The sequence below is a fragment of the Varanus komodoensis genome, unplaced genomic scaffold, assembly GCF_004798865.1.
Source record: "Varanus komodoensis strain SLA01 unplaced genomic scaffold, ASM479886v1 scaffold39, whole genome shotgun sequence".
Lineage (NCBI taxonomy): Eukaryota > Metazoa > Chordata > Lepidosauria > Squamata > Varanidae > Varanus > Varanus komodoensis.
The window spans coordinates 9,142,284-9,161,634 of NW_025335922.1; the positions used below are offsets into that span (position 1 = coordinate 9,142,284).

General features: G+C 45.2%; 1 protein-coding gene across 1 annotated transcript in view; it reads left to right on the forward strand.

The window, feature by feature from the left end:
* The first annotated feature begins 3,872 nt into the window (after window positions 1-3,872).
* Window positions 3,873-19,351, forward strand: part of DGKI (diacylglycerol kinase iota) — a 246,390-nt gene continuing 230,911 nt past the window's right edge. Inside the window, exon 1 of the mRNA XM_044441161.1 lies at window positions 3,873-4,105. Within this exon, the coding sequence (XP_044297096.1) occupies window positions 3,873-4,105 (233 nt within the window). The remainder of the gene's footprint in view (window positions 4,106-19,351) is intronic.

Below are 19,351 nucleotides of genomic sequence, written 5' to 3' on the forward strand. Positions count from 1 at the left end.
GCCATACGGTGACAGCAGTTAAACCAGTGGCAACAATAGAAGCAGGCAACCATCGATGGCAGAGGAAAACATAAATGCACTGTGTATTTACATCTAAAGTGGAGGAAAGCAGCAATGCTTTTCAGTCCCTTTCTTTGTCAGCAGCTGGCAAGAGGGGAGCACACACGACAGTAATGACCTCCAGAGACAGCGCCAGACTCTCACTGAGAGAACCTCTTCTGTGGTGGCACCTCCTGTTTATTTCTGCCCTAGGAAACTTTTCCTAGTGCCCTTTTAATCACCACATCTATATCAGGCTAAGGTCACCCTATTTTTTGAGCTTTTAATTAAATATGGCTTATATATCCTGGTATTTATTATGGCCATTTCACTTTTATTGTAGTACTGTATGAATGTCATTCATTTTATTTCATAAGCTATCTAGTGGATTTTTGCATAAAAGAAAATGCAGGGTATAAATCACTTTGGGCACAATCTTATGTGTGTTTAGATAGAAAATAGGCTTGCAATTCTCAGCATGCTGGGAGTTGTAGGTTCTTTCTCCTGCCTAAGCATGCATAAGCTTGCACACTTGTTATTATTTTTAAATACATGGAGAACTGGGCACGGTGGAGTCCTTTCCCAATTTTTCTTTTGGGAGCCACCCAGTATGGCCTAGTGATGCAAAATTCTACCTGGAGTCGTAGAACAGATGTCAAAAGGAATCTAGTATGCTTTGCCCAAGGTTCCTGAAAACTGCCGTCTCCATCCTCATTTAACAAAACAAGCAAGAAAACAGCTGGTAACCACAACCTCAAACACTGCTGAAGTACATGAATAAAGGGCAGAACTTTTTGACCTTAATATGACAAATTAGATGAAAAGAAAAGAGCTGAAGAAAAGCTAGCAATAATGATGATAGGGATACTAATGTTATTTCTGTACTATTGGGTAGCCAAAGCTTTCTGGGTGGTTTATAACAATTCATAAAATATAATGTAAAATGCAAATAACAATCAAAACATCACAAAATTTCAGTAGAGAAGTTTGAACTTGAATATGGAGACAGCTAACACACACATATACACATCCTTGTGTGTATGTGCATATACTCCCATGCACGTGTGTGAATCTGTATATACAGTAGTAGGAAGCAATGTTCTATTATTTTCTCTTTTATAATAATTGTTGTAATTATTTTTATAGTGCCCAGAATTGTGCTGTAGGTACTGTGCAGCTAGGAAGATGGTGTTAGCCAGAAGACTGTAGACCTTAAAAAAATATTCCCAAATACCAGGCTATCTTTTATGTTTATACATATCCTACAAGGATGCATCCCAGTTAGTTATTTGCTCCTCATTTCTATATGGATCCAAAAGTAGGTTAACTGGGATGAAGCACACAACATGCTGCTAGTGTTTGCACACTCATGCATTTGCTGATGTATATGTGGAAACATTGCAGAACCTCAAAGTTATGAACACTTAGAAATATAGTCCTTTTAGCATATGCTAACCTCAGAAAAAGCCAATCGTCTGTCCACCACCCAACCCAATTAAATGGACACTAGGCTCACAAAGCCCAGTCCAACCATGACTCCAGTTACTCCATCCTTATTAATGTGAAATGGATGATTGTTTAATTATTATCAAAATAAATATACAAAGCGACCTTCCTTGTTCAGGGAATGCCTGCACCACATGGTTAGAAGAACAAGTGACTGTTTGACCAGTCATTCTTCAGTGCTATCTATAATATGGCCTGGTACTTACATTGCTGAAAGTACATATCTGTATAGTAGTTTGCAATCAACAGCATAAAGAAAGACATCTATATTGTCGGAGGATATTAATTATATTAAGTGGGACCCTATACACAACATCATTATTGATGTCAACTTTTATTATGCTAAATACACTTCTCCCAAGTGTTTTTAAAGCCATCGTTCTACATGAAAATGGAAACCTATAGAAGAGGGATCATTTCCTTGCATTTTGGCAGGTCAGCTGATGCATTTTATTTCAATCTTCAGAAATCTACAATTTGAGAGTTGGCCTTGTACGTTACTTTTGCTTCCGCACCTAAGTCAATTTTTCCACTATGAAAGAACAGAACAGCAACTTAAATTAATCTGGGAAATGAAGCTCTGTGCTTTAGCTCATAAGCAACTTTACCACTGGAGTAAGCACTTGCTTAGCCATGGCAGTCAATTCACCTGCTCTTAAGGTAAATTTCCAGGGATGACATGAGGAGGAAAATTTTCAGGGGAGTGATGGAAGGGGATCAGCCAGGGAAACTCCTCCAGGCTAGTTAGAGTTTCTTTGGCTGTTTCTAAGGGTAGCCATGGTCAAATCTAAATTCTATCCAGATGTGCATGACTGTGGTAAGGCCCCTCTCTCACAGGAAGGGAACAGCTGGCAAACCAGATTATGCTGGTGAAATGCACTGCAAGGGACCACTGCCAGCTGAAGTGGAACTGAATCTACGTTTTTCCTTTGCCCTGACCCTTTCAACATTTTATACAAGGTAAAGAAGTACATTTAATGGAGAAAAACTGGAGGATGTATGAGCTTTTGGATTTCACAGAAGTAATTTGCCTTGCTATGTTCTGTGTAACTCAGTGGCATCGACGCTTACTTGATTTTAGGAGTGCCATGATCCAATGGAGTTCATATAGCTTTACTGAATTTCTTCAGTAAGGCAGCAGTAACTCCCTGCCATTCTCAAGTGCAACACAACTTTCTTGTGCAGCACAATTCTGCCGACATATAAACACAGATGTTTGTACTCGGTCACAAATGTGCACTGGTGAGCACCAGCCGTTTGCCAGTCCCCCCCAGCTGATGCAGCCCTCCACACCAGATCTCATTTTGCTGTGCAAGTTCCCCCCACCCCACCCACCACTCAAGGGAAGCTTTCCAGAGGGTGGGGTTGGTGTGGAGGACAGAAGGTCACCCCAACAACCCTGATTGACCATGGGCTTTAGAAGGGCGCAAGTGCTTAGGATGTGTTTGGGTGCAGTTGGAGACGGATGCTGACAGGAGGACTATGCACTGATCCCCTCAGTCACTCCTTCAAATTTTCCTCCTCACCTTCTCTCTGGGAATTTACCTTAAGTGCAGGTGAATGCACTGCCATGGCTAAACAAGTGCTTGCTCCAGTGGGGAAGCTGCTTATGAGCCCAAGTTACATCTTCACTGCAGGAGCTGGAGGAGGACCTCTGGTTTAAGAAGGCTCTCTGCTGTCCAGACCTTTTTCTCACCCTCTCCATTTTTCCAGTTCACCGGGATAAACTCCCTTTCTTTCCTGAAATCCCAGTTTCTCTGATTCAGAGACTTTGCCTGCCGTCCATCCCGCACGGCGAACCCGTTAAGTAACACAGCGTGCATCGCCTTGCTCTGCCCTGCGGGCGTGTTGAAGCAACTTACGCCCGGGCAGCCCAAACACTGCTGGCTGCTCTCCCGAAGCAGCGGCCGTCTGTGCGCCTCTGCCCGCCCCCTCCACCTTCCGACCCACTCCGGACTCCCCACGGAGGGGCTTCTGGCCAAGGTTCCAGGTGCAGCTGCTCCTGCTCTCCTCTTAAAGAGGGCGTGGCAGGAGGAGCAGCAGGAAGGGAGGAGGCGCTGATTGGCCAGAGCGGAGGCGGGAGGTAGGGAGTTTCCCACAATGCCCCGCTGCAGCCAGTGCGGCCGCCGATGGATGCTGCGGGAAGGTGCTGCCATTTGCAGCCGCCTGGACCAGCGGCTCCGTGAGGGGCCCCCCGTGCCGGCAGCAGCCCAGCCAGCCAGCCGCCTCGCCCTTCTCCCGGCTCCGTGCGGCCCTCGGCGGCTCGCTCGCGTCCTCCTGCCTCTCCAGCCCTTTCCCCCGCGGGTCGCTGTCCGTTCAGCACCGCGATGAACCCTCCTTCGGCAGCCGGCGAGGAGAAGGGGGCTGCGGGAGGCGGCGGCGGCAGCAGCAGCAGCAGCACCGGCAGCAATGCTTGCCGGGGAGCCGAAGGCGGCGGGGACCCTCGGAGCGCAGCCGTGGCAGCAGCAGAGCCGGAGGAGCCTGGACTAACCAGCCAGAAGGAGGAATCTCTCGAAGAGAAGCTGAAGAGTTTAACCTTCAGGAAACAGGTGTCCTACAGGTGGGTGAAGAGAGAAGGGGAGCTGCCTTTCCAGGTGTGCTTGACCCACATGAGTTGGGATGTGTGTGTGTGCGCGCGCGCGTGTCTCCTTCAACCTCCGAAGGTATTCATCAGGAACTTCCCGAGAACAGCGATCGTGGAAGTCCCAGTCTGCCTAGCACAATTCTTTCAAGTTTTCCTCCTCACCTTTTCTCTGGGAATTTACCTTAAGTGCAGGAGCATTGAGTGCATCCTTGCGATCGCTGGATGTAGACGAGGTAGCACTCCTTAACGTCCCGTGTGGCTGCTCTCCACCGGCTTTTACCGTCAAGATGGCAAGATGCCCCTCCAGTTTGTGGATGGCCAGGGGAATCTAGCCCATCTTATTGTCCAGGGGAGCAGGAAGGGACTGTTATTTCAGATCAATCAATCTAGAGTTGCAAAAAGGCATAATTTTAAGACTAAGGCAGATTCAAGGCGATAGATTTCAAACCTGGGGGGAGTCAGGACCTATTGTTTAGACCTTCTTCCCGGAGATCTTTGAGGATTGTCATGGCTGTTTTGGATGGGTGAAATAGCTTCGCCAGATTGAGCATTTTCCCTCCCACTTCCCTCTCCCAGTGAAATCTATAGCCTCTGTGGGCACGTTTGCCTGAGAGATAATCTAATGCTAAAAAACCAGTGTTCCAGGAACAGTATGTAGTACGTAATGTGTGTTTCTGTGTCAGGTCATTACGCGTATATACAGCGGCAGAACAGCTGCTGCCCCAAATGTTACATTTTTTTCAGAGCCACGAAAAAGAAGCAATTGGTGTATTTGTAACAGCACTTCAGAAGAGGGCTGTGAAAGACTTCACATTCCTATACATAGACGTAATATTGGGTAGAGAGCATTGCATGTTAGATATTGATAGTACAATATCCCTCATATGAGATGGTGATTCCATATAGGTCTGTATGAGTGGGATAGCTATATGTTGTGGAAATGTGTATTCGAAGGGACAGCTGTTAAAGAGTTAATGTTGCACAGCTATGCCAATTTGTTCTGCCAGAATGTATGTGTAGGTAGCACCGTGACAGCAGGCGGTGGGAGTTACACTGGCAGAAAAATGTTACAAGCCATGGCAGGGATTACGGTGAGATAGCACCAGAATTGTCTGCTCTCCACCCGCCATCCCCATAACCAATCCAGCTTGCACTGAAAAAGTGAGCCTGATCTTGTTTACAATCCTGCCAAACGGACAGCACTTCAGGGAGAAAAAATGGCACAGGCTTGGGCTGATCTGTCTGTGTGCGTGGACATTCCTCAGAAAGGAGTTCAGGAGCGCTGTCTGATTGTCAGGGAAGTAGAGTTATGCTTGGATTGAAAAAGCGAGCAGGGAAGGAAGGAAGGAAGGAAGGAAGGAAGGAAGGAAGGAAGGGAAGCTCTCCTACTGCTTTCTTGTGGTGGGAATGGGATGAAATATTTCCTTTGAATAGCATCAGTTGTCAGTAGCACTGATATGTTTGTTTGTGGTTTCCAAAGTCTTCTGAAGAATGTCTTCACATCCATTTTCAGCCTTCCAGTGATTCATTATGTAAGTGCTAGTATATGCCTAATTTTGCTGGTGGTTCTGCAAGCCCACTTCTTTTGCTTGAAGCCTCAACTCAGAAGGTGGCTGAATGTAACTGTTCGGTAAATCTTTAGGTCTCTGCTTTTTTCTTTTTATGCTTCATTTTCTCAAGCGAATCAGAAGGTTCCGACTCCAGTAATAAGTGAATGTCTTAAGTGCTGGTTTTCTGTGCTTTGCAAGATAACCCAGTAGCTTCAGCAAGTTATGACATGAGCCCAGGGCTGTGATGCTCTATGACAGACAAAGCTTCTGGAAGGACACAGCCGGTGATTCTGCAAAAACCGCCACTTGGCAAACCCTAATCATTCACATGCAAACAAAAATTACCAAGTGACTTCAAAAGCAAGGTAAAGAGCTTCTGAATAATTAGGGTCTCTTACCTTGCCATGCCTTTGCTTCAGGAAAAGTAACAGTTTGTAATAGCCTGTTAGCTATATGGCATATGCAGCAAAGATGAGTGGGGCAAATAGACTGTTGGATTCAATGGTGTCGTTCCACCAGCAGAAGGGAAAAAGGTCTCCAGTCCTCCTGTGTACCCACTAAATCTGCTCTGAAGGATTGGAGGATCATCCAGAGAGGATCTGAGGGTGCATGGATAGTGCTGGGGGAAGGGGAAGGGACAGGGAAATCCCACTACAGGAGCATTGTGTAACATTGGATCTAAGCCAGAAAAGCAAAAGAACACTTGGGGTCTTTGCAGGCATTCAAATATGCTTCGCAGCAAGCATTTCCAGGGAGAAAATATGGTACCCTGATTATGTAAACAAGCTCTGGTCAATGTTAGACATATGAAACAACTGGAATAGTGCACAAAATGTAAGTGCCCACCCCCAATCTCAGTTTGGATAGACGAGTGGCTTTGATTGGGGTGGGTCATAAAATACATCCACATAGTTCCTGTCCACCTTCACCCGACTCTTTTCCAAACTTACAAACTCTACATTTATTTGCTTTTTTGCTGTGTGAATGAGAAAGAATCTAGTACAGGCAATTCTGGCAGCATGTAATGCTTTGAGTCTAACAGCATCTGATTTCAGAAAAACGCTGAGCCCAGAAAGGTGGTTTGATGTGTGTGTTGACCAGTCCATCTAATCAGCTTCCATGTCCAGAAGCTAAAAGATGGGATTTGAGACCACACACTTGCACACTGAAGTGGTTTACTAACAGCTTGCTTTAAAACATTAGCAGAGAGATCTGTTGCTTTCTGAAAGGTAGTATCAGTGGATTATTTAAGTCTGTGAAGAGCACAGGCTATCTCTTGTGACTTTGTAAACAAGAGATGACCGCCTGGCTGATGAGTGCAAAATCCAGAGTGATTCATTGTTTGCTGACCTTAGTAAGTGACACAAAATGATACATCTAGTGGTTCCCACTTCCCAAACATTTATGTTGCAGTTCCATGCCTGTTTGCTTGTTTGCTTTTCCCAACAATTGTGAAACATTGTTCCAGGAGATGAATGCCAGGCTGTGAACAGTGGCCTGTGGTGGTCAGAGATGCAGGATTCTACACATGGGGTTGGCAAGGTGGGTTGAGGCACTGTAAACCAAAGCTGGAACCCTGGACCACCGGCTTCATTAATGCTTACATTATTTGACGTTCATGGGACCAGAGACTGGTTTGTTGCACATCTTTTAGTAGATTTTTTTTGACAGTTTTTAACTTTTGGGCTAATAGATGATAGGATCAAAAAGCTCCCAGCCTCTGAGATGTTAAGGTAGAGATACTGAACCTGAGGGCTGAAAAGATGAAGTGTGGGAGATTGAGCACTGCTCTTAGGGGCAGTACTCCAGTGGAGGGGAGGGCCAGAGGCAGAGGGGATAGAGTTGAAGGGAAAAGGGAAAAAATACTGAAAACATGTACATATTTTAATTCAACACTATTGTTGACAATAAGAAAGTCTTAGGAGAAGCATTTCAACCTTTGAGAACAGGTGAAAAATTAAACGAAAGCTGGAAAAACATCAAATGACCGACCGACACAAGAAACATGTTATGATGTGGGAAAGGCCATGGTCATCTGGAGAACCTCAGAGGACCACATGGAGACTCCAAGCACTTGTGCTTTGGCCCCTGGGCCTGAGGTACAGCACCCCTGCTTTAACGTTTAAAATGGATGGATTGCTCCTACAGAAGGTGGGAGTGGCCATTTTTAATCATCTTCCTCCATGAAACAATTCCCCCATCCCAGACAGCAGTGTGTCTGCTCTACAATCTGGTTGAACATTAGAGGAGCTATCCATGGCAGTGAAACAGGCCCCAAATAATTTCAGAACCATGGATAGCTTTTAAAAGTTGAGACTAAAATTTAGAGTCGATACAGCACTCCACAGACATTGTAGTCTTCTCTGGATCCAGATGCTCCTCCAGAAGATTTGTGGGTACACACACATATGTGCACTTGTGCGCATGCACACACACACACAAAGGGTTGCACAGGGAATGAGTGAAAATAGGCTCTCCTTTCCTCCAACCAGTGAGATCCACCAGCAGAAACAAAGTTCGGATCCTGACCAGTTTTTCATCTAGACCAGCATCCTGTTTCCTGCACTGGCCAAGAAGTGGGGCATGAAGGCAAAGTTCTTCTTACATTCTTCTAAGCCTAGAACCTGTTTTTTCTCCTCCTTTTCCTTCTTTTTCAGAAGTAAACTACCCTTCTCTCCAAAGGCTTTCTTATGTACATTAGCTCTTTGAAACTTCCAGGCTGAGGAGTAATATTCCCTCCTCTCTTTTTTCCATAAGAAAAACACCTTAAGCTGCAGCAGAGTTTTTTTTTTCTTAGGACTCGGATGGATGGATCATCTTCTAACAAAGTCTCTGCTTCTGGTCAGAAATGGTAATTCAGGAACTCTTAGCTTGTTGCTGAAAGAGTCTGGTGTATTTGGGTCCAGTGAAGTTGGGGCCAGAGCAGGTGATATAGTGGGAAAATTTGGGTCCCTGGACTTACTAGTATCATGTGGTGAAGGGGAAGGGGCATTAGACTGCTAGGTATATTACTCCAATTGTGAAGGACACAAATCACGGTTTATCCTCCCTGCACCCACTCCATTCCATGCTTTAAACTGCTTTAACATTCCTAATAGGTTAGAAGAACAGCAAAATGATTTGCCAGCTCTGACTTAAATATATCCTGAGCGTGTGCAATTCATGTGCATTGTAGCATCTCTGTGACTTTAGGATAACGGGGAGTTTGCTTCTGCTGCTCTGATGCCCTCAGCACCTGATATTGGCTGGCTGGTCGATTGAGGTGCGGGGGAGTCCCTAGACTTTGGTTCCAAGGTCCAGCCAGGGCTGTGCTGTTGCCTGGAGAGGGCACAGTAGAGGGTGGCTTGACCACTTCTATGGATTGCTAGGCATCTATATGAATAGGTCTGTATCTATCTGTACCTATACCTATAGCTATGTCTGCCTCTGTCTGTCTGTCTGTCTATCATGCGTCCGTCCATCCATCCATCCATCCATCCATCCATCCATCTAACTATCATCAGGCTCATAAATTTCCTCTCTGGAAATGAAGCTAAAAGAAATGAGGAAACATTTATGTGCAAGGGAACTTTATGGAAGTCTATCAAAATGCAGTAAAATGTTCTATGCAGTTTAAAAACATAACATCCCATTCCTTAGTGGGATGGAGGGAAGGATATTGCAGTAGTTTGCCTACAGTCAAGAAAAGCAGTAAAAGTTCCTGCTTGCCAGGACAATGGATGGGGAGGGGAGAGAGAGAGAAAAACCCCCCAAATCTTTCAGTGGGGATGGCGGGATGGCCCTCATTCCCTTCTTGTCTCCTGCTGCTGCAGCATACTGTGGAATGGCAGCTGGTGGTGAGCATGGAGCGGAGCAGTTTGCAGGTCCACGAGCCCCTGACCTTGATCCCTGGACCCTTGCTGCACAGCTAAAGGGATCGTTGGTAGCAGATCTGGGAAAGATCCCTGCCTGGGTGCTGGAGATCCCTGTCAGGTCGAATAAAGGGAACTGGGACACATCAACTGATATACGACTGGATTCAGTATCGAGGCCGCTTTGTTTAATCGCATGAATCAGAGCACTCATGCCAATAAAATCTTCTACCAAAACCACATGTGTACATATAAAGTATGTGTTCATGCAGGACGTGTGTGCACTGTGAGAGAGAAGAATGGCAGAAGTTGCTTGTCTTTCCTAGTGCGTAGGCACATAGTAAATTCCATATCTTTAGACACAGAAGGCATGCACAATAACCTTTAAATAACAACTTCTCAAGGTATGTCATTAATTCTGCTTGGCTTGCCAGTGTACAAAGGAAAAAATAAATACTTTCCTGTACCTCTTGATTTCCATATCTTAGTTCCCTCTCAAACTCATTTACCAACAAGGAATCCTTCTTTTTTTACACTTACAGCAGAGTCTCTGCGGATAGCTAGATCTGAAGACTCTTTCCACTGCCCACTTTCCAAAACACCACTGCTGAACTAAAATTCCTCCCACAGATGCCTTTCTACTTAGCGTTTCTTCAATCAATACTTTAAAAAGGGTGATGCTGTGATGCATTCACACATGTAAATAGCAATGTAATGTACATCAAAAACAGCCTTATGTAAGAGCATAATTGTGCTTTCTAGAGGCACCTTGACAATTTCCAAATAACGTGGTTGGGGTTACCTTCCCTGCATGGGCTCTGACGTCCAGCGCACATACATCACATCTGTATTTATGGGTCCATATTAAGAAAAGCTGCCCCTGACTATAGCTCCTGTAAGAACTGAAAAGCCTCGGAAGTGCTTGGAAAAATGAGCAGATGTTTTGGAGAAGAAGGGAAAAGCTGGGTGGATAAAAACAATTAATTTTTTAAAAATAAAAATGGATTTTTAAAATTTAAAACTGGTTTTTTGATTTAAAATGGATTTTTATTTTAAAAATACTTTTGGAGGAAATATCTATCTAAAGATCTGTTTAAGATACACTGTAGTCCAGAGGTTCTTCATCATGATATAAGAATGAGCTTTTAATTATGTAGCATGAGGCTGCACATTCATGCAATGTTTAAATTATTTGGTAAATGAATTCCATTAGCCCATTCACAGTGTCATGCTCTTCCAGAGGTTTCTGTAAGGTTAGAGGGCATTTTTTCTCTCTAGAAGATATTATCACAGATGCTTCGTTGTACAGTCCTCAGAGCTGTGAATTGGTGTCTGCAGAGATTGCATGCCTCTTCACAGCAACAATGTTATAAAACAAGCATACAGAGTAGAAGAAAAGACCTTAAACCCATTGTTTCTTTGCAAATCTATGTACACAGAATCAACCCATTGCCTCTTAAGTGCTGAGTTTCAAAAAATTCAATGAATAGAAGATGGTTGAAAGTGGAATAGATCTGTGCAAGAAGCTAAGTGTGGAGGGAGGGGCAAGCAGTAAAGATGGAAGTGAAAGATGGAAGATGTTTTGGACTGCAGGTCCCACCATTCCTGACCACCGACCCTGCTGTCTGGGCCTGATGTGAGCTGGTATCTAATACATCTGGAAGGGCTGTCCCAGTCCATTTTGGATGCCAGGCTCATCATTACATCCCACACAGAGAGACCCAGAAGTATGGGTATAGGTACAGGACTGTATCCAGATAGCAGTCTTTTGGCTAGACCCACTGAAATGAATGAATAAGCTAACATTGGTGATAACCCCCAGCTAGAGATGCAGATACACAAATGTTTATCTCTTCCTGGGTTCAGTCTCTTTGGTCCCCATTACTGGGCCATGCAGGGATGAGTTCCATTCCCAGTAGTCCCCACCGAGTCCCAAGGGACAGAGCAAATGGCTTGGAGTGGGACCATCGTTCTTCTTCAGATGAAAGTGAAGGGCTGCATTTCACTCCCGCTGGAAACCATCAAGGGCTGCACTTGTGTACTCTGCTACACGGGGAGCTAAATCTTAGGGAACTGTCTCCAGGCACCTGGATTTTGATGCAAAACGCTGCTGCCAGATGAGGACCCCATTCGACACCCACGCAACTGCTTTCAGGCAGAGCTGGGCTCTGTATGATGACATTTGCGCTGTGTGTGTGTGTGTGTGTGTGTGTGTGTAGAGAGAGAGAGAGAGACATTTTGGGCTGCCCTTCACATCACCACAGGCAGCATGCTGTACTTTAAAACCACACGCGCGCGTGCACACGTGCGCGCGCGCGCACACACACACACACACACACACACACACACAGAGCCTCCTATCTGGAGCCACTCACACACAACAGGTGCCCTGGCTGGTTCTGCTGGACCTCCACAAGGCCTCTCTCCCATTCCGTATTCTGCCACGGGCTATGCTGACCTCTTGTGCATTCAGGGCTGCCCCAGCTGGATTGCAGGCTGGGCATGTTTCCAAATTCCAGCCTCTTTGACTGGCATCTCCAGGTTTCTTGTAAAGAACCACCGAGCGGAGCTAAGACTCAGGGGATGCCATGGCAGCACTTTTTAAAAAATCAGGAGGGATCTTAGCATCATCTGCCACCCCTTCAATCTTTCCTATGGCCTCTGAGCTAAGCCGCAGTCCTCAAAGTAGCTGGAGGAAATGGATTTCCCCAGCCAAAGAACACTGTTCCTCTCTGCAGCATAAAATATTTTGGGCTGTCTTGGTCTGAAATGGGCAAATAAGACCCATTAGCTGCACAGAAGACCCCTTCCTATCCGGATGCAACCAAAATCTTGGCCTCTTCCTGTGGACGTGGCTATGGGAACTATTATTATTATTGATTGATTGATTGATAATATTTTTATTTATTTTATTTATTTTATTTTTTTCTATGCCATGCATTACTAAAAAAGTCTCTGAATGGCTTACAAGAAAGGAAATCAAGAACAAAACCATAACGATGGCACCCAGCACACTGCATCTAAAATAGTAGTAAGAACAGGATAAAAACAGGATAAAACCAATTTATTGTTAAAATACTGGGAGAATAAAAAGGTCTTCACCTGATGCTGAAAAGAATAAAACGTCCCCTTCCCTGGGGAACGTATTCCATAGTCGGGGTGCCACCGCTGAAGAGGCCCTTCTCTGAGTAACGACCTCCTAATTTCCTTCAGAGAGGGTTCCCAGAGAAGGGCCTTTGCCTCTGATCTCAGGAGGCAGGCTGGCATATATGGAAAAAGGGAAAATAGGGAAAATAATAATATTATTCATGACTATTATCATGATGACAAAATGTACCACTACACTAGAGAACTTTTGAAATATTTGCATAATGTCTTTTCTTATGCTGCTCACTGATCCCTGGGGGAATATGTTCTAGTCTTACTAAATAGTATAGTTTGGATACATGCAATCATGCTGTTTGAACCAATGCAGCATGGTCCATAATCAGAGTAATGAATTCCCCAGTGAGTCTGTGCAGTGCAAGTATACAGAGGCTGAGAATTTCGATGTGCAGTGTGAGAAAATCAAAGCATTTGCTTTAGAAAGTACTCTGTAGCCACTTTCCATTGAAGCAAAAGGTGTGTTGTGCCTAATAGACTCAAATCAATTAAAGGTATTGTGTTGCCAACAGTCTTTCACTGTATTAAGTCAATACTAAATGGATGCTTGTGTAGTAGCAAAAAGGGCTTTGCTTTTAATTACGTGTTTACATTTCTCTCATCTTTTTCTTGCAGAGTCATAATTTGTAGTCAAGATAGGACCTGGTTGTGTGGTGTCCAGGCGCAGTGAGTTAACTGGGTGCCAGTATCCCCAAAACAGCAAAGTCCCCATTCTCTCTGCACCCCACCTGATCTCTCTCTCTCAATGTATCGGGGAAACCATCCCTAGGTCTGCATTAAGTGACCAACCAGAGAGCTGTGAAATAAATGCATCAGTGGTGCAAGCCAATGGCTTCCTGGTATCATGGGGGGTGGGGGGGTCAGACATACAGGATGCTGGGACTCTGAAGGCTGTGCCCCACCCGATCCCTCTCGCAGTTGGCCTCCTCTCCCGGGCTGTAAACCGACCTCAGAAAGGAGGAAAGGAGGCATGCTGGGAGGTGGGAAGGGGAGGGGCTGGGGGTGAAGGTCACGGCTGCTGCACCTCATGCCATGCATGGCAGGTATACCTTCGAGTTCAGGGGGGAATCAAGGAGAGAGAGATAGGAGTGCATCATTAGGTACCAGTGACCATGGCAGCTGTAGATCCAGCAGTTAAGAACCAGTGGATATCACAATAGACAGGGCGATGTGAGTGGCATGCTAAAAATATATATTAAATTCCAGCACTGAAAACAATCTTGAGAATGATGTTCGGAAGGAAGCTAAGTTCTGCAGCCTCTCTCAGATATGTAAGTTGAATAAATGTACATCATGCTTGTTATTCTGCACAATTTACCCTGCGGTTCTTATGCCTTGCTTAATTTCTTCTGGCTTGAAATCAACCTTCCATGCCCCACAGTGGGCAACATGGATTAAGAATCTTTTAGCAGTAAACACGACTTCAGAACCTTTCTCATTTCAACTAACGAGCTGCCACTATAGATGTTACCTAATTTTTCTCTTTATACCCGACTCCTGGCCAGAGGGAAAGAACATTTTCAGACAGAATCCAGGACAGTCTGGAGCCTGAAGTACCTTCAACACAATGTGTCTTTTAAAACAATTATCCAAAAGGTAGGTGGAATTAGTTTATAGGAGTTAACATGAAGAATTGGAGAGATCTGATTAAAAGCAAGGAAAAGACAAAGATCAGGCCCTTCTGGGCTTCAGCCACAGAACTCCTCTGTGCGGAGAGCTGGAATCTGGGAGGGGGCGGGACTATGCAGGCCTGCTATCCTTGCCTCTAACTTCTGCTGAATGGCTCTTGCATTTAGCTACACACACTGTAAGCACGTGTGCTGGGTCACTGTGCATGAGGCAAAAATGTGTTCCATGATCACAGCAGCCACGGCTTGTCAGCATAGCTTAATGTGGGGCCAGATCAAACTTCTGGACATCTTCCTGGGCAGACCCGTGGTGTCCTCGGGATCCTGCCTGAACCAGGACCAGAGAGACCTCTTCAGAAGAAGAGGGCTGGTGCTTGGAAAGTCCTGCTGCCCTGGAAGACCCAGAGGATCCTACAGCAGAGCAAAGGCAGCCCGAGGATGACCTTCTTGTTCCTCCAAACATCCCCTTCCATGTTAGCCTTATCTGCTCAGTCCTCGACTCCCAGCATCTCTACAGCAAAGGAAGCAGAGGGACTGCTGGGAAAGCCAGGGTCAATGGAGCAGCACTCACCTGGCTGCCAGAGGACTCTACCACTGAGGGCTTCTTCAGGATGGGAGAGTTGCTCATGAGCAGGGTCTGCTCAGGAGGAGGGAAAAGTCCCAGCTGCTGGCAGAGGACCAAAAGATAAGCAGGAAGAGGTAGACTCTGGCTATAATTATTATGAGGTTACCTTTACAGCCTGCCTGTCTTCCTCTTGCATTGTTGCAAATCGCCCAGAGAGCTTTGACTATGGGGTGTAATAGAAATGAAATGAATGAATAAAAATAAATAAACCCAAGGTGGCATGTAAGGTTCTCCTCCTCTCCATCCTCACCACAAGAACCCTGTGAGGTAGGCTAAGCTGAGTGTCAGTGACTGGTTCAAAATCACCCAGTCAGTTGCAAGGCAGAATGTGGGCCTCCTGAGTCTCACTCCAGCATCCTGACTGCTGCACCACACTGGGATGCCTCATTGATCAAGCATTCCATCTCCTTTAGGCCTTTGCCAGGTTACCAGCTCCCACTGAAGTCAGACAGTAGTAGAACCTGGGAAGCTGCTGTTACTGAGCTGGACACTTTGTCCATCTTGCCCGGTATTACAGACTCTGACTGGCAATGGACTCGCAAGACTTCAAGCATGGGCTCTTCCACTGAACCATGACTGCTCCCTTGCTCCCTGGCCTCCCTCCCTCCAGCTTTGACTCCACTTTCAGCTTTCACACCACATGCAGGTCCACTGTGCTCCCAGATACCAACCACAGCTTGATCTTTCTCTTCCAGTTGGCAAGTCACAGGAAGCTGTGAAAAACATTTTGGGCCACAGTGGCTACCTGGGCAACCAGGAGGGAAACTTGATCCAAAGCACTTGGAAATGGCTAACTTCGGCCTAAAGGGGGCACACGATTCTATCTAGAATGGGCCATAGGGCAGCTGGTTGAAACATCGCCAGCATCACATTCTCCTCTTTTCCAGACTGAGCTTTAATTTATTTACTGCTGAGCAGTGGCTGCTGTTCAAGAAGGTCACACATGGGTCAGATGAGAAGGAGAAGACGAGATGGGTGACGCCAGTGCCCTGCTGGTGATGCACATTCTCCCTATTTGTGTGCACGGACTTCCCCTTGTGCAGGGATAGAGAACCTGCTGCTTGCCATGTGTCTGGAGCTTTCCCTTCCAAAAACCTGACTGTTGTCTGGCTGAAGGTTATGGGGTTCTCCTTCAAAATATTAGGGTGGCTTATCCTTGCTCATGTGTTTTCATGTCTACGTTTAAAAGCATGGGAGATGGTTCTGTTTTCTGAGGACCCCCACAGGGTAAATTCAAACGAAAGAATTTACATTATCAGCATCACATTCTGGACTCTACCTTCTTATGAGGGCAGAAAAATTGCAAAGGAATGCCTTTCCCATTTTTTAAATATAATCCAGAAGGATGCTGTGGTTGAGGACATCAAAGATGTCCAGAAGTCTGAAGATTCAGATTGTAAGCTCTCTCCTCTTCTACTCTGCAGAGTGCTATATACATTTGTGATGCCATTATTAACATTATTATTATTCCAAGGAAGCCTGGAGATGCCTGGCCACTAGCTGCTGGTACATGTTTTTTTGCAAATGGTAAATTCAAAATTGGCCTTTAATTGGCCAGTTCATCAGGGACAGGAGATAGTTTTGTGCACAAGGATCTGACTGCCCATGAAGGAAGTATTGGCCCACAGTGCCTAGTTAAACTATGCAATTTACCACCATTAATTTGGTTGGCTTTAAAAAAGAGTTAGATAAATTCATTGAAGATAAGATGGTCAATGGCTGCTAATCATGAGGCCTATATATTAGCTCTAGGATGAGAGTTAGTATGCCTCAGTATCCAGTACTGCAGAAGACAAATGCTATTGTATCTAGGCCCTACTTATGGGCAGCCAACTGGCCAGTGCGCAAACAGAATGCTAGACTAGGTAGCCCTTGCTCTGATCCAGCATGGCTCTTCTTAAGTTCTTACTGACACGTCTGGGGAGCTTCAGTCAGTTCCCCGGAAGGTCAAGAGTTCAGGAGATATGTTGTGGTATGGACCTCCCACAGGTCTTTATCTGCAGCTCGGATGAACTCAGCTGACATCTGTCCAAACAACATGACAGACAGAAGCTAAGCAGACTTTCAGCGTGACAGCGTGCAAGTCAGAATGGATTTATCTACAAAGTGCTGAGCAGACTCCTCTCAGTGGGCAACAGATGGTTCTGCAGCATCAGTGCTCAGCCTGGTGCCCTCCAGACATACTGACCTGCAACTCCCAATACAACCAATGCAGGTGATGGTACAGGTAGTTGAATGCACACAGAGGGCACCAGGTTGGGCAAGCCTGTTCTACAGGATCATCAATTGAGAGTTACAACTGCCTGTTGATAACCTAAAAGGGAAAAAAATGTTGGCAGAGAAGAAAGTGCTAACACCGCCATAAAATTGGCCAAGCCTGGTACGTGGCCAACACTGTTCGGGATGCCAAGAAACTGCCAAAATTCAGTACCACACAGATGTCTATTTTGCTCCTTCTACTTTGAGTAATCACCAAACCTCCCAGATTGCATTTAGGGCATTGTGGGAAATTAAAATGGAGGCACCATTTTCCCTGTGCTTATCACAAGACTACTGTTGCCACTGTGGCCCACTGACATAGGACAGGGTCATAAGAAGACACCCGAAAGAAGGTACTTTCAACCTTGAGCCAGACCTGGGGTGGGCCTTCAAATGGGCTGTAGGGTGGCCATGTGTTTCTCTGTTTTTTACATTAATCCAAGCAGACCTTTGGTGTATAAAGGGAGCTGTCGCTGGAGGGGATTTTTATTGGTTGGTGCTTTTATTTCTTTTAGTGTTGTGCATTTGTTTTTAATAGTACATTTTAATTAAGACTTAATTTTTAATCTGGACTTTCTTGGTAGCTGTTGTGAGTGCTACTTTTTGGCAGAAAGATGGATAGAATCAATCAATAAATTATAGCAATGATGAAATAAAGACATATTTGAAGGGTTGTCAGGGGATTGTACGTGCTTTCAGCCTCGCCTCACCTTAGAGCCTTCTAAATGGGTTGGACTACAACTCCCGTCACCTTCCTGGTACCCTCATCCAGGAGAGTATTCCAAAGCCTTGTGTTTACAGTAGTAAAGGCTCCGTCTCCATTTGTGTGAATGCCTAACTCAAGAAGCTAGGGCTCATGAAGCAGGGGCCTTAATGTTGATCTTAATGGATTGTTTTAACCGCAGGGGCCTGGTCCAGCCAAGACATCTCTCTTTAGTTACAAGGGTACTTAGAAAGAAATAGAACCACCTGTGTCAAAGATGATATAGAGTTTATTGACTTCAAGGATAAAATATGAATGCAGAATATAAAGAAACAAATGAAAGCTTACACTCCCTTCTCTCTGTATTGGCACTGGTTCCCTGGATAGGCCAAGGGATATTCCATGAGTTAATGATGTGCAGATTTCTCTTCCTAAGCCAAGAACAGAAAGTGTCTCTTGCCATCAAATCCCCCATTACCGCAGAGTCTGTCAGTATGCGTATAGGCTTTAAATCCCCTTCCTGAGAGATGGAGGGGTGAAGTTGCTTCAGTAAGATGAACACTTTCATTCTCACAGCCAAAGCATTCCTTTTCTAAAGAAAGTTGGGGCAGTGGCGGGTGGGGGAGGCTGCTTTAGGGCAATTATCTCTTGTGCTCATCCCAACAAGCTGCAGGCTGCAAGGCCTTGGCATGTCTTCAAGAAACCATCCTGGAACTGGGAAAGTTCACTATGCCATGTTGAAACCTACCCTTGAAGTTCCTGTGATAAAGTCCATACCATAAACTGATCTTCCAGCCTTCTGGCTCATATAGACAGGAAGGTTGTCCTATTTAGGCACTCACCTTCTGTGAGTAGAAGAGATGGATGGGCTGATGGAGAGGATAGGATTGAAGCTTTCCCTCTTGCCATGTGTTTGTGCTACAGAACACCTAAGCAGGGCTCAAAAAGTCACAAGACTGAAAGGCTGCTCAGCTGGTGCAATCATGTCTTGGTTGCTCCTGCTTAACCAATGGAAAAGAATGCTTGGCAAAAGGTCTGCTTTCAACAGTGCAGGTGGGATCTTGCCTATCTACAAGTGTGACTGGACAAAGTTTATCTTAAGATCTCAAGGAACTGAGGTCTTGTAAGGTATTAGCTCAACTTTAGCTGCTCTGGATTGGCATAGTTTATTATACTTAACTTCTGTACCTTTTAATATGGTGTTGTTGCTCAGGTCAAAAGCAAAATGAATTGGTTAGTATAATATTGCTCAGTTCACTCTGAAGATGTAATTGTGCAATGCTGAAGTCTGGAGTCCAAACATCAGACCCATACTTAATCTTTAGGATCCTCAGCTGAAAGTGGCAACATTTCTAGGCTGGGCTGAAGTCAGTTGAAAGTGGCAATTTTCATAGGTTTGATTGAAGCCAGCTTGTGCTTTGAGAACTATGGATTTAGTGTGATC